The sequence below is a fragment of the Betta splendens genome, chromosome 17 (assembly GCF_900634795.4).
Source record: "Betta splendens chromosome 17, fBetSpl5.4, whole genome shotgun sequence".
Lineage (NCBI taxonomy): Eukaryota > Metazoa > Chordata > Actinopteri > Anabantiformes > Osphronemidae > Betta > Betta splendens.
In genome coordinates this window covers 17,002,532-17,022,049 of record NC_040897.2, presented here as the reverse complement: position 1 = coordinate 17,022,049, position 19,518 = coordinate 17,002,532, and the positions used below count along the sequence as shown (strand labels likewise).

Genomic DNA, 19,518 nt, shown 5'->3' with positions numbered 1-19,518 from the left:
GAGATCATAGAGCTGCTCTGTTACAGCCAAACTCACATATTTGCCATTTTTGCGATAGCAGGTCACTGGACCAGATTTAAGGACCAGCTGGGCCTTGGTCTTTCATGGTGTAGGGATCTGTGATGGTTCTAATTATTCCACAGTTTTCACTTCGTTTTTTGGGGTTCCTAGTTACTGTATTGTAGTTTATGTGTATTTGTATTTGTCTTTGTCTTGTGTTGTATTGTGTAGGACGATACCGCGCTCTAAGCCAACGTCTTTGTTTCATGTTCGTGTGTTGGGGGCTGTTTATTCAACCACCTTTCTGTGCCAATTACGTGTAAAATTTTTAACAACTTTACAAAGAAGAACTCCACTTCCCAGCATGACTTGCGTGAAGATGCTTGTCTCTCCCGCCCGTTGAAAAACCTCCCGACATGCTTTTCATCAAGGCCGAGACGAAGGGACGTCATGATGGAGTCCGCTGGTGGCTGAAGCAATAAATCTCTTTAAAATTGAGTTCTATAAAATCTGATACGTTGTTGTATCTCCGGGGAAACGGAAGAATCTAGCTAGTTAATGACAGCTAGATAGCTAACTCTGCTGCGGAGACGGTTGGTGAGTGTTTACCTGCAGCGCGTTGTTCTTGTCACACCGGGCCGCCATTTAACTCCAAACGCAACCAAACGTTGGGCAAAATCTACCGATTCGTGACGTGGAGTGTCTGTTTGTACCTCTAAAGCCACCACATTTAATCCAGATTAAGTGGTTCTATTTGAGCCATGACCATGTTATGTAGAAGTGTCTGCAATCTGCTGTTATACTGTGTTAGCTTCCGAAGCTAACCTGCTAGCAGCAACAGCGTGTTTTGAGACAAAACCAGTGCGAATGAGTGAAGTGAATTCCCAGCGACCGCAGGAAATGTTCATGTTTGCATGATTTTATTCCCTTGGCTCAGAACGCTCGTGCTGTAGTCTGTAGTCTTTGTTAATGGTTCAAAATATTTGAACCAAGGACTAAGTCCTGCTTTCACTAAAGAGAGCTACGGAGTTTTCGGTAGGGTCCGATTTAAACGAGCTCGATGGTGTAAAAAACTTTTGTTTACATACAAGTTTCCTAACAGAAACTGGGTCCGGGTCATATTTGGTGTCACAGCAGGTTCGGGTTCCGTTAGGTTTTTATGCTTGTTGGATCGTCATAGCGTTGTTCATTAGACCGGTGTAAAACAAAGGTAATGATTTGTTCTACACAGGCCCTGGACCCTCCACTCACTGTTTTTTAACTCTGTAAATAGAACTCTGTAAAAAGACATTTCACTGATTTTAAATAGTTTTTGAGAGATGAGCACCCATTAGGTAAACTCAGCAGGTAGATCAGATCTGTGTTAATTCTTTCCGTGTTCCAATCACAGTTCTCAAATTTCTTTGACACATCATCTTATATAGTTTGCTACTTATTTTTTGCCTTTCAGTTATGTTTGAAGCCTTAATTTGTTTGTTAAGGAAGTTGATTCTTGGGTAAAACACTGCTTCCAATATTAATGTGTTTCACAGACTCCGGTCAGACTGGATTTAAAGAAGAGGGAATCTTAACATCTAATATTTTTTTCTCATTCAGGGTAGACTCTGGGTGTTCTCTGCTATTTTTAGCCTTTAACCTTGACTAGACAACAGTGACACATTCTTTAAAGGGGTAATATCAATCCATTTGAGTTTTTGGAGGAACTGTGTTCTTCCTTTTCATCTCTAAGTGTAGGGGCATGTAAATGGTGTGCTGGACTTCCTGATTCCTTTTTGTCTTTAATTAGTTTTTGTTCTTTGGTGGGAAGCTGTGAGGTGCAGAGCTCTGGACTAGATGTGTTTTAGTCAAGTTGTTAAGCTGGAAATGTTTCTGAGGTGTGCCATTCAGACAGAAGATGCCAGTAAAATGGGATTTTCCCCTAGCAAGCCATGTTGTGATTCTCTGTATCTATTCTATTCTAGATCTATCCATCTAGTTTAGCTGCTCCAAATTTCAGGGTGAACAAACAAACAAACAAATTTCAGCTGCTGCGTTTGCTGAGTGAAACTACTTTAGCAACGATTTTGACAAATTTACACTAAAGTATATTTTTGCTTACTGTCCACTAAACCTTCAGACCATTAACAAATTTATGTTGTTGATGGTCTGTGACTCCTCATATTTCATGCCAGCATTTCATACCTAATTAGTAACTGAATCAGATGTTGTTTCATCGACTGGGTGAAGTGATGACAGACGTTAGCATCAACATGTTCATCTGCCTTACTCACCGCCTGCTACTGTCTCATAGGTTCAGCTGGTAAACATGGCGACAGACATCGGTTCACCACAGCGGTTCTTCCACATGCCACGGTTCCAGCACCAGGCCCCCCGGCAGGTTTTCTACAAGAGACCGGACTTTGCTCAGCAGCAGGCGATGCAGCAGCTCACCTTTGATGGTAAACGCATGAGGAAAGCTGTGAACCGCAAAACCATCGACTACAACCCGTCTGTGATCAGATACCTGGAGGTAACGCACCTGGTTAAAATTGGTTTATACGTTAAAAAGAAAGTTGTGAATTACTTTTGTGTAAAGCCATCATTCAGTTTGGCAGTGTATATACTAGGACATAAATGCAGTTACTTTTTACCTTACCTCCTAAATGCTCAGTCGCCAGCAGAACAGATCTGTAGCCTCTCAGAGAACTATGTTTCACCGTTTTACTTTTTTCTGCAGAACCGTTTGTGGCAACGAGACCACAGAGACCTCAGAGCCATCCAGCCCGATGCTGGGTTTTATAATGATGTAAGTCAATAAGTCATCTCTGACGTCTGCGTGGTTGTCAGCTCCTGTGTGCTGTTTATGTACAGATGATGTTATAAAGATGATCAAACCTAAAACCTACTTGTGTCCATCTCTGCTGCAGCTGGTTCCTCCCATTGGCATGTTGAACAATCCGATGAACGCCGTCACCACTAAGTTTGTTAGGACCTCCACCAACAAAGTCAAGTGTCCAGTGTTCGTCATCAGGGTGTGCTGCTTTCATTCATCCTGTGAATGTCTAAAAAGAGTGTTTATACATTCAGACAGTTTAACACAAGCTTAAGCTAAGTTCAATGAGTGTGTGCAGTGGAGGTTTCTGTCTTTCTGTGACCGTATGCGGATTTTCACGCCTGTCAACCCTAATGTGCTGAATCACTGTGTTTCCTCTATTCACAGTGGACACCTGAAGGCCGTCGTCTAGTCACTGGAGCCTCCAGTGGGGAGTTCACTCTGTGGAATGGACTCACCTTTAACTTTGAGACTATCTTACAGGTACACACCATTAGCCTGTCTTTCTGCACACAGACACACATCTCTTTCAGCTGAAGCTTTTTTTTCTTTTGATTTGACTAAAGTTCTGAAAACAACCAGAGAATTAGTGGGTGTGTACAACTGCTGTGAGGTTTAAACGTTTTATCACATTGTTTTAATTGCTGCAAATTCTTCTTAATTTGTTTCGCTTTAAGAGCAAATGAAAATTGTAAATGAAACTGACTGATGTAACATGTCAGATTGTAGAGAACAACATTTCACACCATAATTTTTTTACGTTTTTCTTCGTATCAGATTTGCAGGACATTAGCTTTTAGACGGACAGCAGTAATATACATGTGTACAGCCATGACCATTTAGGTCTATCTCTGCTCCTAAATAAATACTGACCCGTTGTATCTGTTCTCCCCACAGGCCCACGACAGTCCAGTCCGAGCCATGACCTGGTCTCATAACGACATGTGGATGCTGACGGCCGACCATGGCGGCTATGTGAAGTATTGGCAGTCCAACATGAACAACGTCAAGATGTTCCAGGCTCACAAGGAGGCCATTAGAGAAGCCAGGTTTATACCCAATCTACCATTTTCTGTAGTTTACACAAGTCTCTGCTGCTTAGTGTCAGGGCTGCAGCTCCTCTCTCTAACCACGTGGGGGTGCTGCACCACATCTCGTCTCATGTTCTTGTTGTGGTTGATTAATGACAGATGTAAGTGTGTGCTGTTGCAACACTGCAGTGATCTGTTGTTGATAATGTGGCTGATGAGCTGTTTATCTGTTGTTGAATAAAGTCATCAATCATTTTAAGTGATGCGGGTAGGCCCAGTGGGGGGAGGGGTCTGCTTTAAACCAATAAAGTTTAAGCAGTGATCAATAAAGTGGAATGGCGCTTTTTCAAAATAAAGTGAATAAAGAGAAGGAAGCAGCAACTGGCAGCTGTAGTGGTTTCAAATAAAGCTTTGAATCCTCATCTGTACCTGAATGTAAAAGGCCCCGTATCCTTAACTATTAATGTTAGGAAGAAATCACTGAAGCCTACACTTCCCATGATGAACCTGCATAGTCTGGCACATCTCGGACTGCATGATCCAAAGACACAAACAGCCATGATAAATACCGACGTGATGTGGTTTCCATCCTATAGCAGAGATTGGGGTTGTTGATGTTTGTCATCGCTCTTTTTAAAATCACCAACACTGTTACCGCCACCCTCAGTCAGACTCAACTGGGTGTCAACTCTTAAAGCTGAGTGAGAAATGCTCCTGAAGTCTAATTTAGCCATCCCAGAGCGTATGTTTGTAGAGTTCACGGGGAGCGAAACAACCGCACCAGTACACTGGCGTAGGTCTGACAGTGCAGAACCAAGACACTTGACACGGTCCTGACCTGTCAAACCACACTGGACTCCTCTGCTCAAGGGCTCTAGAACCTTCACCACAGCTTCTTTCATTAACCCTCTGCTTTTCCTTTCTGCTCGTGTCGATGGGAAACCAACGTTTTGTTCAACTTTATTCATTACCTGAAGGTTCTGTGGTCACAGGACTGTAACACACTCATCTTTGTGTAACACCAGTCTTGACCTGAACATGTTAGCTGCTGCACACATTTAAATGGCAATTGACACATATCCCTGCAGTTGTTTCATAGACCTTTACCCTGTTTCTTCTACACCATATAGTTTGCATTTTTAAGTTTATGTTGAACAGTCCTGAGTGAAACGAGTCTTACAGCGGCCTGAGGCCAAAATGGTTCAAGTGGTACGTGATGACATGTATGGAAAATGGTTCTTACCACCTCGTTTGATGAAAACATGAAATTCAGGATTAGATTTGGATGTGCTTTATGTGTCAGGCTTACAAAATCTGCTTAGTGACGCATCCCTAAAAAAAAAAAGAGTGAGGGCTCTGTTGAGAGACTCACCTGTACAGTGTCATTTCATGCTTTGGTTGTCTGGCTCCAGTCAGGTGTAGCAGGTATCTGATGTTAAATGCATATTTCTGCTTAAGTGCTTATTTTTCCCTATTAAAGAAAAAAAACCCCACAATGAACGGCAGATGAGCTGAGAAGGAACTATCATAATCTGTTTGTTAAATGACTTGTCGCAAATGTAATGAATGTGGTTTTATGCAGACGCTGCGTGAACAAAACAAAAGGATTATTTTTTAAAGACTTGTGGACTAGGACACTCATTAGTGGCATAAGACAGCAGTGTTGTGATGTGTCACAGCAAACGGCCTCTAAACCTGGAACCTTCAGCTTTTCTATGTAACCTGCTGGTGAAGACCTGGGGATTTGTTCTATTCTCTCCACTGGACAGTGACTGGCTGTGAACACAGGAGGCAGCTGAACCTGTGCTGCTGTGGCTCGTGTTCAACATGTGGAAATCACTCTAAATAGTCTTGAATGGGCTGCTTTTGATGGATTGGCTTTTGCATAGATGTGAAACTGTTGTTGGTCCGTTTTCTTGGCGGTGCGTGGCCGCAGTGGTTTCAGCTCTCTGGCCATCATCGTTTTAAGGATGTGGCCTCCACATCACACCTTTCTCCGTAGCGACAGGTGGGACGTTCACCTCCTGCTTTAGGAGCATGTGGTCTCAACTCTCTTGCTCATGTTCTTTCATGTAGACGATTGCTTCCACATCATATCCTCCAGTATGCATACTGACACACTACTGGACCACGTGTCTGCGAAGTCCTTTATAATTCATCATTCAGCACATATAATGAAAGGATCAGTAGTTCATCTTTGATCGCTGCTGCTTTGGTCATTATGGACTCAGACCACTCTCAATAGATATAATCACGATATAATCACTTATTTAAAGTAGAAGTAGTAGTTTGTTCAGCAGGTGGACCCATTTAGTCAGCTGAAGATTCACTGAACTCATTGCAAAGCAGGCTTAGGTCAGAACTCTCATTTATTACAAGCTGAGCTCATTCTGTTGATTCTGCAGCTCAATCCGCTGGAAAAGGCCAAACCAAACAAACCCAACATTTAAGTTAACAGTTTATTTACTTGGCAACAAATCACAACTGAGAGTTAAAAATCATCAACACACCAAAAAATGTAGCCAAATCTACTGCACTTCATCTTAAAGTTTAGACATAAAGAATTTAAGAGTCACTGTAGGATGTTAATGCATTTGACTTTAGAATAGTGCTAAACTAATAGTTTAGTTTATATAACTATTGATTATTTCAGCTTGTTTATGGCCTTTTCAACTTCTGTTGACTCATAAGTATAAATATACTGAACTCCTCAAATGCCAGTTTACTTAAATGAAGACAAACTAAGTACCAGAAACCCTTATTATCATGCACTGGTGTTTTTTCAGGGAAAGCAACATGGACCAAACTCCTGTTTACATCCCAGAATAGTATAAAAAGTATAAAAAAATAAATAAAAGTCCACTTTACTTGAACAACCACTTCTTAACCAGGTTTTCATTGTGGCCATGACAGAGTCACCTGTTTTTTATTATCGGTATGTTTAAAGACACTGACCAGCTGTTTTAACCACCGTGTAATTACAGTGTTTGTATACACTACTTTTTTTACTGTCCAGTATCACTGAGCATGACCCACCTCTCGTCTCTTCCAGTTTCTCTCCAACAGATAATAAATTTGCCACCTGCTCAGATGACGGAACCGTTCGGATCTGGGACTTCCTTCGGTGCCACGAGGAGAGGATCCTCCGAGGTACCAAATATTGAATAAACACTACGTGTAACGAATGTAAAGTCAGCTGTTGACCCTTAACCGTTAATAGGTTTTGCTTCAGGCCCAGGTGAAAACAGCAACCTGAAACCTAAACCTCAGATTATTCTAAACAATCTATTAAAATATGTTTAGTAGTTAACGTTTTAGTATTTATAGTTTGAAATATTTCTGTACTGATGTTTTGAGTGTGTTTGTGTGTGTGTGTGTGTGTGTTCGTTCGTTCGTTCGTTCAGGTCACGGGGCAGACGTGAAGTGTGTTGACTGGCATCCCACCAAAGGCCTGGTGGTGTCTGGCAGCAAAGACAGCCAGCAACCAATCAAGTTCTGGGATCCGAAGACTGGCCAGAGTCTGGCTACGCTGTGAGTCCCCACAAATCAAAATGAGGATGATGTATCTGTGTGTATTAGTGTAATATTTTTATATTACAAATTTTCTGTATATAGCTGTATAATATAATGTATTTATGCACATTGAACTAAATTATTTTACATCTATATGTAGCGTGTGTTGTCAAGGACAACCTGGATGTTATTTCAATTTGTGTTACCGTTGGAGGTTCCCTTTTTTTCCCTGTCTCTCTGTGTTGAGAGCAATCAAAGTAGGCAAAGCAGTTTCCCTGTGAGATTAATAATGCTTTTTTGAATCTTGACTGGTCGTCACCATTAAGCACCAAACATGGCCTTTACTCAAACAGCTCATTTCACCCTCTCACCTCTGGTTACTCTTCTTCAGTCACGCCCATAAGAACACCGTGATGGAAGTGAAATGGAACCTGAACGGTAACTGGCTGCTGACGGCTTCACGGGACCACCTCTGTAAACTGTTTGACATCAGGAACCTGAAGGAGGAGCTACAGGTGTTCAGGGGCCACAAGAAGGAGGCCACAGGTGAGTTTGCCCGCAGGGGATGATTGTTCCCTCAAGGGTCAGAGCATCGGCACAGTTCTTCTTCTAAATTTACCTCACTTTGGTTGCACTGGATAAGTGCGGTAACTGAGCAGCTGCTGTTTGTGTTCTCAGCTGTGGCCTGGCATCCTGTTCATGAAGGCCTGTTTGCCAGTGGCGGTTCTGATGGGTCCCTGCTTTTCTGGCACACAGGGTAAGAGGCGGGGGGTTCTGTTATCTTGATTGGCTTGGTTCTTGCTGGTTTCGCTGGGTCTGTTTACTGTTGTTGGTATCAGGGTGGAGAAGGAGGTTGGAGGGATGGAGATGGCTCATGAGGGGATGATCTGGAGTCTGGCCTGGCACCCGTTGGGTCACATCCTGTGCTCCGGTTCCAACGACCACACCAGGTACTGAACACCGATTCCTGATCTGATCCAAAGGAACCAATCGGTCCCTATATTTACAGGGTTCTGCCTGATTTTGTTCTTCAGTAAATTCTGGACGAGGAATCGACCTGGTGATAAGATGAGAGATCGCTACAACCTAAACCTGCTGCCAGGGATGTCGGAGGACGGCGTGGAGTACGGTGAGCTTAGCAGGACAAGAAGCAGATTACCAGCGATTGACCAACGTCACTCATTCACATCTGGTGTTTGTGTCTGTTTCAGATGATGTGGAGCCGAACAGCATGGCCTCCATCCCTGGCATGGGGATCCCTGAGCAGCTTAAGGCTGCTATGGAGCAGGAGCAGAGCAGTAAGTGTCTGTTAATGTGTGGTGGGGCCTGTCTAAATGTGACTGTGGTAGTTGATGTTGATTTAACTTGTTGTCTCCAGGTAAAGAGGCAGCTCCCGACGTGGAGATGTCCATCCCTGGTCTGGACTGGGGCATGGACGAGGTCATGGGTAAAGATGCCAAGAAGGTCCCTCAGAAGAAAGTACCCTACGCCAAACCGATCCCAGCCCAGTTCCAGCAGGTAAACGTAGCTTTACAGAGAACCAGGTTCAGCTGAATGTGATAGCATGCGGGGACCCGGTTGTCTGCGTCTTCTAGTATCTACATTAAGTCCTGAGTATGAACCAGTTTGCTGCTCCGCAGGCTTGGGCTGAGAACAAGGTACCCATGATGCCACCATCTGGAGACTTGTCTAAAGACCGGAAGGTGGAGCAGAAAGTGGAGATGAAAAAGAAAACTCAGGCCGAGATTGAGCAGGAGATGGCAGCTCTGCAGTACACCAACCCGATGCTGCTGGAGGTGAGAGAGAGTTTACTCGCGTTTTGTGTGGTTTTAATAATGATGAGCCAGTCAGACAGTCCTCAGCTAGGGAACACGCTCATTTCTCATCATGACTGTGTATTTAGAAAACGCTGATGTTCTCATTTCCATTTCCTGTATAAATGTGCTGTGTCACCACTGATCCTGTTTACGTGTTCTCTCCTTTAGCAAATGAAGATGGACAGGATGAACCAGATGAACACTGATGGGAGCATGGGCCCCCCACAAGCACAGGGCCCTATACCTCCGTTCTCTGGACCCGGCGGACCTGGAGGCCCGATGCCGCCAAGCCAGCAGGGCTTCTCTCCAAACATGCCTCACCAGCAGATGCCCAACAATATGGGCCCTCCCATGGGCCCTGGAAGCATGCAGCCTCCTTTTATGCCTCCTGGACAAATGGGGCCACCATTAGGACCCCAGCCTCATCAGGGGCCACCTCAGGGTATGATGGGACCATCAGACATGCAAGGACCCCAAGGCATGCAGAGACATTCTGGTCCACCGAGAAACATGGGCTCCCAAGGACCTCACACTATGGGATCTAGAGGGATGCAGGGGCCTCCTGGGGGGATGATGGGTCTTCCTCCTCGGGGAATGGGTCCAAGGGACCCTCAGGGGCCTCCCCCACAGGGCAGTATGATGCCACCGCAAGGGAATATGATGGGCCCCCAGGGTCCTATGCAAGCTGGGATGATGGGACCCCCACCCAGAACGCACAGCAACATGCAAAATAACTATGGAATGGGCACTATGCATGGGCCCCCAGGTAACATGCAGGGGCCTCCATACATGCAGCACCAGGTGAGTCTTTCTCACATTGTTAGCACTTGTCTGCTTCAGTTTTAGCTTAACCGAGTTCTCTATACATTTTTTGCTTTGTTCTGACCCTTTTTTCTTTTGTTCTGACCCTTTTTAGGGTCAGAACTCAGCGCCCATGATGCATGGCTTAGGTCAGCAGGGGCCCAACAACAAAGGTGAGTCCCAGGTGACTGTGGGCCTCTTTCTTTTCCTGGCTCTCATTGAGGTCCATTGAGTGCAAACAATGTTGACATTGTTCCATAAAGTGATAGGACCGCTTGCCTCTGTTTCAGCAGACCCTCGTGGGCCACCACCCAACCACCATTTGGGGCCTCCTGACCGTCAGGGTCCTGGAGGGCCTGGTGGACCAGACCAGGGCTCGGGGCCTTACTGGGGGGACAATCAGCAGAATAGACGAGGGCCACAGGACTTTGAAGTAGGACAGGACTATCATGGGAGCAACGAGGAGAGCTGGAGACCTGGACCTGGACCGGGTTACCAGGGTGGAGGGGGGAGAGGCCACAGGGGGGGGGGGGCACAGAGGAGGTGGAGGGAACGGAGGCAGCTGGGGATCCGATGAGAGGTTCGGAGGAGGAGAGTTTAGAGGACGCAGAGACGATCGGTAAGATGCTTTTACTTAAGCCTGTCAGAAAAACTACATGAAGCAGATATAGCAGTAAAAATTAAAGCTGTTGTCTTGACTTGGACGCTGAACTCATTCACTGCAGTAGAGCCTGCACCAGTTTTCACTAAAGGAGCTTTAGTTAAAACATAGTGAAGATTGTAGCTTCTGTGATCCACGCTGCTCAAAACAAGCAGTTTTTGTTTTTGAAGAGTCTGTTCCTGCAGACTGTCTGATGGCAATGAACTCTTAACTCAGAACCATCCTAAATGTGCCACTAACCTACTAATAAATTGTGTCCCTGTGTGACATTTGTATATGTTTGGCTGGTTCTGAGTAATGTCCTCCTCTGAGACACAGGTTCTGACTTGGCTCTTTGCTGTTTCAGGTTCAGAGGGGGTGGGCCGGGCCGGCCTGGTGGTCGAAGTTACCCTGATGAATACAGCAGCCAGGAATACGGCGGTCAGGACGAGGGCTTTGACAGCTTTGAGGGCTTTGACGGCCCGGAGGAGATGGGCCGAGGCTGGGACAAGGGAGGCCGAGGTCGACCGCCCCGAGGGGGGGGGGCCAGGGGAGGAGGTTTGTCTGAGTTTAAACCTTAACATGTAGACGAAATGTGTTGATGAGAATCAACACAAAGTTTACTTTCACATTTCTTATGTTTTTTTGGAAACTTTCACACACAGAAGCCAAACTACAACTGCTTCTTTGTGTTTGCTGGGTCTGAGGGCTCATCAAACTGTCTCTGACCATCAGTAAAAATCTGACGCTTGTCCCCTAAGTTAAATGCGTGCCAGGCCCTTAATCCTCGTCTTTCTGGCCGTAGGTCATGACGGTTACAGAGACTCTCAGCAGATGCATGATGGGTCGTCGCAAGCCACTCGTGAACGCTCATCGTCCCTGCAGGGGATGGACATGGCGTCTCTGCCCCCCAGAAAGCGTCCATGGCAGGACGGACCGGGAACCGGAGACCCTCGAGAGCACGAGTCCCTTGGACCTGATGGAGGTATAGACGGGGATGTTTTAATAACAGCCACTGGATTTAAACAGACAAAGACATGTCATTATTTACACATGGCTCAAGTTTTAAGCCTAAGCTTGTGAAGAAGTTTACCTTTGTCGCCTTCCTACAGGTCATCCACCCCAGAGGGAGGACGGCGGTTATGGTCCCTCTGGTCGAGGAGGACGTGGCGGCTGGGGTCCTGGTGGACTTGGACCAGGTCCCAGGAGGGGAGGCCCACCTCCCAGAGGCATGCTGAGGGGTGGTGTGCGAGGTCGGTAGTCCTGCAGAACTAAACCCTTGTGGACTTCCTCCACTCTGGTTGTCTCTTTGCTGGACCCTCCACTGATCTGAGACCAGATCCTGATGAACCCTCAGACTAACTTTTAGTCATGTGACACTTTGAGAGCTCTGCTGCTGCTGCTGCTGTAAGGCTTGTGTTCTGATGAGTACATGCTGACTGCGCCGGGTTCAAGTGAAACACCTGAGGCGCATCACACTGACGCCCAGGATTGTTTTATTGCAGATCTGAGAACCACCACGTCGTCTTTAGTTTCACTCTGCAACTTGTTTTGTCCTTTTGTAAAAGATTTCTATGTTTTTGTGTTTTCACCAAGATGGACAATAAAGATTCACTCTCTAAACTCCATCGTTACGGCGGCTCCAGGTGTGATGGCTCAAATTTAAAGGAGTCATACGATCTTGTGTTTTCTTCTTTGCAGAATTTAGTCACACTTTGTGTGTCATCAGTAGAAACCAGATTATAACCAGTTAATTTCAGCAGGTAGAGTCAAAACCGCTCTGGAAAAGCTCCACTTGGAGGTAAAAGTCTGACATCTGTTTTTCTTTAAACCAAAACACAAAGATGCTTTGGGTCATTGGTCTAATTGATTCAGTTAAACTACTATGATTCATGACCTGTTACATAAGCAGAGAAAATAAACTTTATTGAATTAGTTATTTACAATGGATTTGGTCTAGAATCCGCCCTGCACATCACAGTTCTGGACTCGGGTTTAATGTCTTTACCCAGACTGCAGAATGGGTCATCATGAGGTCATCATGAGGTCACCTGGAGCCTCCCAGCACCCCTCCCCCACCCCCGAGCCCTGACGCTGTCCTGAGTGTGGTGGCTCCAGCTCCGGCTCAGATCGGCATGGTTTTCCCAGTAACGGTCCTTTTAATGGCCGACGCCGCCATCCCCCCCATGAAGCGGATGCCTGCGCTTCCCCCGGGCAACAGCGACACCACGTAGCCCACGATGACGGCGACCTGCAGGGCAGCTCCCAGGGCCGTCAGCACGGTGCTGTGAAGGCTCAGCGCCGCGTACAGAGTCCCTCCAAGGGCGCACAGGTACACGGCGCTCCCCGGGGACGTGGGCAGTCCGGCGGCCAGTCTGCTCGGGCCGCGCAGCACCGCCACGGCCGCTATGGCGAACAGCGAACCGAGGGACCAGAGCAGTGCGAACTTGCGGGCGTAGATCAGCAGCAGCGGCGCATACAGCGCCGACAGTCCGAAGCACAGAGCGGAAAACGACCCGCACACCCCGAAAGCCACCAGACGCTGCCGGCGGCTCATGCCCGGAAGGCAGGGGTCCGGTTCCGCCGACCACGGCCAGGAAAAGCCGCCGCTGCCACCGGAGCTGGACTGACTGCCATCGCGACTTCCGGACCATGGACTAGACCACCGTCCGAACCAGCTCCCGTGTACCGGCTCAGGGTCACCTAGGTCTATTGACGTGCTGGAGCTGGACTGGGAGATGGTCTTGGCTCCGCCGCCTTTGGACTGCGCCAAATATTCCTGAAGCTGTCGGTTTAGTTCCGCCATGACAGAGGAAGCTCAAAGCTAACTGCTATGCTAGCACTGCTTCTTCTTCGATGGTTCTTTGTCTACCTCACTTCCGGCTGCTCAGCTGTTTCAACAGTCAGCGCAAAGTTAAACATGAGCTGAGTTTTACAACTGCTGCTTCTGCTCCAAATAACGGAACACATTAAAAGAGTTACTGAGTTACACCGACCGGTGGAAAAACTCGTTTTATTTATTTGTTATAGTTTCTGTTGCGCATTAGTAAGAAAATCATCATGTTTTTATATTTACTGCTTGTGTGTTTTTTTTCGTAAGGATTTGTTACTATTTTATTATAGTGTTTTTAAGTCACGTGGCTTCAGGAAGCGCCACCAGCTGTCAAACTAAAATTATCCCTTGAGGAGACTGACACAACCATCTACGGTTTCCTAAGTCTACATCGGCGCGTTTCTTTCATTTCAGCTTTCAGAAGAAGAACCACATAGAACCAAAAGGTAAGTCAAAGAGTGTAAATGGTACATGATACTTTGGTGTTAGAACGTGTGCACATGAAGAGTGACGCACTAAAATACTAGTCAAGTATGAAGCGTAAAGTACTAGTTCCGTCCACTGTCCACCGTCCACATACTGGTTTAAGTCAGAGAAGTATCGGCAACAACAGCATCATCGGATCATGAACCAGTGAAGCAGCATTAACTGTCATCGTTTTATATGTAGAGGATCACCTAACTGCGGTCAAGTGAGCCGTCGTTCGTTCATCCGTCGTTCAGCCAGCCGCGCTTCAGAAACGTCTTGCGCCCGTATTACGCGCTTTACAGCAGAGCACAAAACACGCTCGTCGCGACTTCCTCTTTTCATAGCGACACGTCTGGTCTGTTCAAAATATTGAAAAATACGAAACAAAATATTGCATATATAGAAAAACTGTCGCCTAATAAAGATCTGTGTACTTTTACTGTAAAATTAAGCATTTATTAGTATTTAAAACTACCATGTCATACTGTGAAACTTTTATAATTAATAACTTAACTTTGGTGCATAGTTCCAGGCTCAGACCACTTTCCTCTTGTTCTACTAGAGGTGTACTATCACCACACAAAGATTCTTGTATTTTTACTGTATAGTTTTGGATTTATTAGTATTCAAAACTACCATGTCATACTGTAATACAGTCAACTTTAATCATTAATAACTTGACTTTGGTGCATAGTTCCAGGCTCAGACCACTTTCCTCTTGTTCTACTAGAGGTGTACTATCACCACACAAAGATCTGTATATTTTTACTGTATAGTTTTGGATTTATTAGTATTCAAAACTACCAGTTCATACTGTAACTGTATAGGCCGTATAGTCTAGTTCGGGTTTTCTAATGGGGTTCGGGGTCCTTCGTGTGTCACTCTTGTTTCTGGACGCGCCACTAGGTGAAAGCGTTTCCGCTGATGATGTCTGTTTCCCGACAGCCCAGTCATGTCGCTGTCTCAGATCACCCCCACCCTGTTCCTCAGCGGGGCCGACGCCCCCTTCAACTCGGCCCTGGTGTCGCAGAAAGGCATCACCCTGATCGTCAACGCCACGGTCAGCCACGCCAGCCCGGCCTATCCGGGGGTGGAGTGTGTTCGGGTTCCCGTGTCCGACCTGCCCAGCGCCCGCCTCGGAGACCACTTCGACCGCGTGGCCGAGAGAATCCACTTGAACCGAGCGGGCGGCACGCTGGTCCACTGCGCCGCAGGCATGAGCCGCTCGCCGGCGCTGGTGATGGCGTATCTGATGCGGTACCGAGGGGTGACGCTGTGCCAGGCGCATCGCTGGGTGCAGGACAGGCGCCCGTACGTCAGGCTCAACGCCGGGTTCTGGGAACAGCTGCTGCAGTACGAGAAGAGGCTGTACGGGAAAAACAGCGTCCGAGTGGCCTCCGTGGAAGAGGCGCCACCTCCTCCTCCGCCACGGGTCACGAGGGCGACGAGGCCAATGCTGCCGCAGACGACCTGGGGAACACGCGGTCCCAGGTCGGCGCTGCTCACGCGATCCCCGCTGATGTCACGGGCTCAGCTGATGACGCCAGAAAACAAATCACTAAGAAGAACCAGGTCCAGCAGCCTCCAACTCTGAGCTGCACCCAGACCGACACACCTGAAAGGTCCAAGAGCACAAAGGTAGAGGAAAATATGTGCTGGAGAAGCTGAGAATTCACTTCTGATGTGTTTGTGTTTTTTTCATGGCCTCAGTTGGAGTCAAATATGGAGTTATATGTATACTATACTAGAATTAGATTGAACTTTTATAACCCCAAGCCTATTTTCTGGGGGTCTCAGGTTTCAGATCAGCTGCCTGTCCACACGTTTGTTCTGAAGCAGATCAGGCATGAAGGCCTTCACCTGGTAGCTGTTAACTCTATTTGCTCTCCACAGTCAACAGTCATGCGGACATCTACAAATATCTTCTAACTGTCAACATTTAATTTTGGTAGTGGTGGAGAAATGGTTCAGTAGGATAAGCTTTAATCATGAACCCTGAAAACGACTGAGAAAGACATGGATATGGCTCCGTCAGGCGCTTGGATGTAACAGTCCAGCAGTGGTTCTCAGCATCAACGATAGCTCGTCACCATCCTCGTCTCCCAGCTCCTTAAAAGGCAGCCCTTCTGGGACCATGCACCAGGTAAACGGTGAACTGAAGTGGGACCCTGTCAGTGTGCAAGAATCCAAGAAGACAGACGTTGGTCCGTCCCCTGGTGAACCAGCTTTTTCCTCAGAAGCATAGGTTTCGTCTCATTCACACAATGATGGCAGAGCTGCTGCAGCGGTGGAGGCTTGGGCTTCAGTTTCAGGGCACATGCCAGCATTCACTTCCCCTTAGGGACAGTGGGGAAGTTGGACCAGAGTGAAAAGGAGAGAAGCAGCTTCCTTGCTTTGTGTCACCATCTGTTTCTGTATAATTTCTACTAAAATATTTCATCATCAGAGTTGAAACAGTCAGTAAAACTGATTCCATCAGAGGAGTCTCAGCATCCTCAGCTTTATCTATATACTGTAGTTATTCATACTGTTGTCAGTGAGAATTCAGTTTTGAATCTCTAACTCACTGGTGATGCTGTAATGAGCTACAAAATGTATTTAGACAAATATTTACTCACAACTTTATTTAAATGATGTTTACCCTATGATCTTTATGTTCATGAACTACAAAATATATAATATAGATAATTGTGTTTTCATAAGCAAAAAGGTTAAAATGTAGGCATGTATGATAAATCCCTAACAATCATCTTAATGTGTAATGAAGCTTCACATCTCTTCTATTCGAAAACAGAAAAAAAATCACCATCATCATCATAAACTCCCTTAAAACCAATATTTGCACGACACCTTTAGCTTTACTATGACTCTCTTAAATGAAATTGACTCCACCAACATCTAAAAAATGTCTACATATTATTCCAAAACAGAAAACCTAAAAAAACATACCTTGAAAGATTAATGTAGAAATGATCAAGTCCAGATAATAATATGATTAGGATCAGATGTCCTTGACCTGTGTGAAGTTCCAGTCGGAGTCAGTATTAGTTTGTGACTAATTTGAGGTCTTTCAGGTAATTGTAGTATCCTGCCATTGTATCAATCTCCTCTTGAAAATCTAAAACTAAATTTATTAAGATACACAATTAAATACAATTACATTAATGGAAATGAGTCAGTACCATGATTTAATAGAACACTTTGCTGTGTTTTCTTCACCTGGGAAGGTAAAGGTCTGTGCTCAGACAGATCAATCGATTCCTTCAGCGTTTACTCCCGGTTCTTCACAATGTTCTCCTGAATAAACATCAGAGTCCATTTGTAAATGACACAAACCTTCAGCTCCTCCATCTTCTTCAACATAGTTTCTTTAGCCTCGTTGAACATGACTTCCTGAGACTCAGTTACATGAGCCGTTATCTTCTACCTGTCTTTTCCAACATGCCATTTCCTTTAATACCCTTTGCGCCTAAAGTTACACAAAAATAAAGGTTTATTCAGTCATAGTAATTTCATGACACATTATTACAGGGAATGTTCTGTTTCTGACAAACTCTGCTTTTTTACTTTCATAGCAGTTGTCAATGTTTTTTTAAATTTTGTCTGCCAAAGTTCCAAAGATGATTTTCTTCTTCTCCTAGATGTTGTTTTTCAGCTTGATTTTTATTTTCATTTCCTTAGGAGACAACATAGTAATTACATAACATAAAAATAGACTCTGCTTAAAAATTATGCGTCTATTATCTCTCACATCTGACTGAAGGAACATCAGCAGCAGTTCAACATCCTTTTGTCTTTTAACCAGATCGACTGTGACAAGTGTAAACTTGGTGATGGCTCCTTTGAATGGTCCATGTGTTTTTTTGTTTCTAAACAATATTACCAAGTTGTTTATGGAGTTAGTGGTAAGATCAGCTCAGACTTCACCCAAGGCACAGCATACATAGATGGAACAGAAAGGAAAAAGGAACATGATAAGCTACAGGAACATTTTTCAAAATTTTTTTAATCAGTATCTCCATCAAGAACTTACAGTCTCTGTAAAATGCCAGTCCTCCGCCTTTCTCCCCAGAAGTCAGCAAAACATTTTCATTGGAGTCTATGGGAGAAATTCTGGAACTCTCTGCACTGAGGCAGCTACAGACTAAAGTTTAAACTGCTATGAATCAGAAAGTATTAAAGATATTAAAAAGCTGAACAATAGATTAATAGTTGAATAGTTGAAGATTGTTTTGTAGTTCAAATGGTCTCTGTAGCTTAAAGTATGTGAAAGTAGTTAAAGCTGAAAGAAGACAAAGCTGAAGAGGATTTGAAAATGGTTTTCTATTCATTTCAATTGGAGAATTTCGCTGAAATTTTGCTTAATAACTTATGGAGGAACAAAAATGACCGCCGAGAAAAACAATACAGTGAATGCTTCCAGCATCATTGTATTGCATGTACTGTAACCACAGAATTGAAGCTGAAAGTCTGCACTTCAACTGCATTTGAGTTGTTTCATTTAAAATTAACTCTGGTAATGTACAGAAACAAAATTAGAAAGAAAATAGGAAATCTGTTTTGTGTTGGTTATTAATTGCTTATTCCACTGGTTCATCTTTCCATTAGAAGTCTTTTCTGCGCTACCATGTGACCTGACCACTATAAAAATAGTTGCACATTAAGTTTAGGTCATAAGTATTAGCACTCCCCGGCCTACGTATGCTTCACACATTGATTTTCTTTAGAATGCTGAATCTCTAGTTGGTGGTGCAGTAGGTGACCTGTGACCTATACTTTACATGTTCTTACGGTTTCACCTCTTTATTTGCGTGAACATATAAATGTTTATGAGTTCAAATGATCTCAACCAGTTCATCAAAAGAGAGAAAGAGTTGAAGCTGAACACATCTGCTTGTGATTTACTACTGATGATTGATTAGTTCTGTAGATTTCTTCCACAGTATGACAGCACATCTATCTTTTGTTTGGATCCCATGTAATTGTATTAAATTGAGTAGAGAAAATACTGTAATACTTTCAGGAGAGATTTAATGAATATTGTCTCATTTTCTTGTTCTAGTTTATTTTGGGTCTTTTTCTTCATTGCTTTGGCCAGAGTCATTTCTGTTGGAATAGAATCACAAGTTAAATGCAACATTTTCTAGCAGGTCCTCATCTTGATGCAAAGCATTTGCCCTAAATTCACTTCTAACAAGCATGAATCAAAATATTGTTCAATACAGCCCAAACTACTGTCCATGTTCTAATCACAAAGTTACTTTACAGATGGGTGGTATAATTGGTGTCTTTATCAACTTTCCTGAACAGATGGTGAAACGTTTCTATTCCAGCTGCCATGACTCTTCAGACAACCTCACCTGGATGAAGCTTCTTTTACAACAGTAAAGAGTTCAATTAATGTACATTAGATTAGATTAGATTCGTGTCCAGGTCAGTGTAACATCTCACTTGTGGTGACTTACATTTACTTGAATCTTCAGCTGTTCTCTTTGTTTCTCCTTTCGGAATAAATTTGACACCAGTGATAACATTAAGTGTATGATGTTTAAAATTAAATGTTCTTAGTACAGACGATATACTTTTTTTTACTCTTAATGCAT

General features: G+C 44.6%; 3 protein-coding genes across 6 annotated transcripts; 2 read left to right on the top strand and 1 right to left on the bottom strand.

The window, feature by feature from the left end:
- The first annotated feature begins 406 nt into the window (after positions 1-406).
- LOC114844652 (pre-mRNA 3' end processing protein WDR33) lies at positions 407-11,123 on the top strand. Of its 2 annotated transcripts, none has more exons than XM_029132195.3 (19): positions 407-597; positions 2,291-2,509; positions 2,717-2,785; positions 2,907-3,011; positions 3,200-3,295; positions 3,710-3,861; positions 6,896-6,993; positions 7,248-7,374; positions 7,748-7,902; positions 8,035-8,113; positions 8,196-8,306; positions 8,391-8,485; positions 8,568-8,654; positions 8,735-8,874; positions 8,997-9,152; positions 9,342-9,974; positions 10,090-10,147; positions 10,268-10,593; positions 10,982-11,123. In XM_029132195.3, exons 2-18 carry the CDS (start codon positions 2,306-2,308, stop codon positions 10,549-10,551), a joined length of 2,649 nt encoding a protein of 882 aa, XP_028988028.1. In that variant the 5' UTR covers positions 407-597; positions 2,291-2,305; the 3' UTR covers positions 10,552-10,593; positions 10,982-11,123. The 2 variants fall into 2 exon arrangements, with proteins under 2 accessions (XP_028988028.1, XP_028988027.1); XM_029132194.3 differs by having other exon boundaries at positions 10,265-10,593.
- A 1,396-nt stretch (positions 11,124-12,519) lies between these two features.
- On the bottom strand, positions 12,520-13,585 carry LOC114844653 (vesicle transport protein SFT2C-like). Its single transcript, XM_029132196.3, has one exon. The coding sequence runs from the start codon at positions 13,418-13,420 to the stop codon at positions 12,740-12,742; it is 681 nt and encodes a 226-aa protein (XP_028988029.1). The 5' UTR covers positions 13,421-13,585; the 3' UTR covers positions 12,520-12,739.
- A 168-nt stretch (positions 13,586-13,753) lies between these two features.
- Positions 13,754-19,489, top strand: LOC114844656 (dual specificity protein phosphatase 18-like). Of its 3 annotated transcripts, none has more exons than XM_029132200.3 (3): positions 13,754-13,893; positions 14,861-15,553; positions 19,226-19,489. In XM_029132200.3, exon 2 carries the CDS (start codon positions 14,868-14,870, stop codon positions 15,507-15,509), a length of 642 nt encoding a protein of 213 aa, XP_028988033.1. In that variant the 5' UTR covers positions 13,754-13,893; positions 14,861-14,867; the 3' UTR covers positions 15,510-15,553; positions 19,226-19,489. The 3 variants fall into 3 exon arrangements, with proteins under 3 accessions (XP_028988033.1, XP_028988032.1, XP_055359835.1); XM_029132199.3 differs by lacking the exon at positions 19,226-19,489 and adding an exon at positions 15,713-16,810; XM_055503860.1 differs by lacking the exon at positions 19,226-19,489 and having other exon boundaries at positions 14,861-16,810.
- The last annotated feature ends 29 nt before the right edge of the window (positions 19,490-19,518 follow it).

Bases quoted from the DNA above. Each gene is read 5' to 3' on its own strand.
- LOC114844652 (XM_029132194.3), top strand. From the start codon at position 2,306: ATGGCGACAGACATCGGTTCACCACAGCGGTTCTTCCACATGCCACGG. The intron at 3,862-6,895 runs GTTTATACCCAA...CGTCTCTTCCAG, and splicing joins GAGGCCATTAGAGAAGCCAG to TTTCTCTCCAACAGATAATA. The intron at 7,375-7,747 runs GTGAGTCCCCAC...ACTCTTCTTCAG, and splicing joins GGCCAGAGTCTGGCTACGCT to TCACGCCCATAAGAACACCG.
- LOC114844653 (XM_029132196.3), bottom strand. From the start codon at position 13,420: ATGGCGGAACTAAACCGACAGCTTCAGGAATATTTGGCGCAGTCCAAA.
- LOC114844656 (XM_029132200.3), top strand. From the start codon at position 14,868: ATGTCGCTGTCTCAGATCACCCCCACCCTGTTCCTCAGCGGGGCCGAC.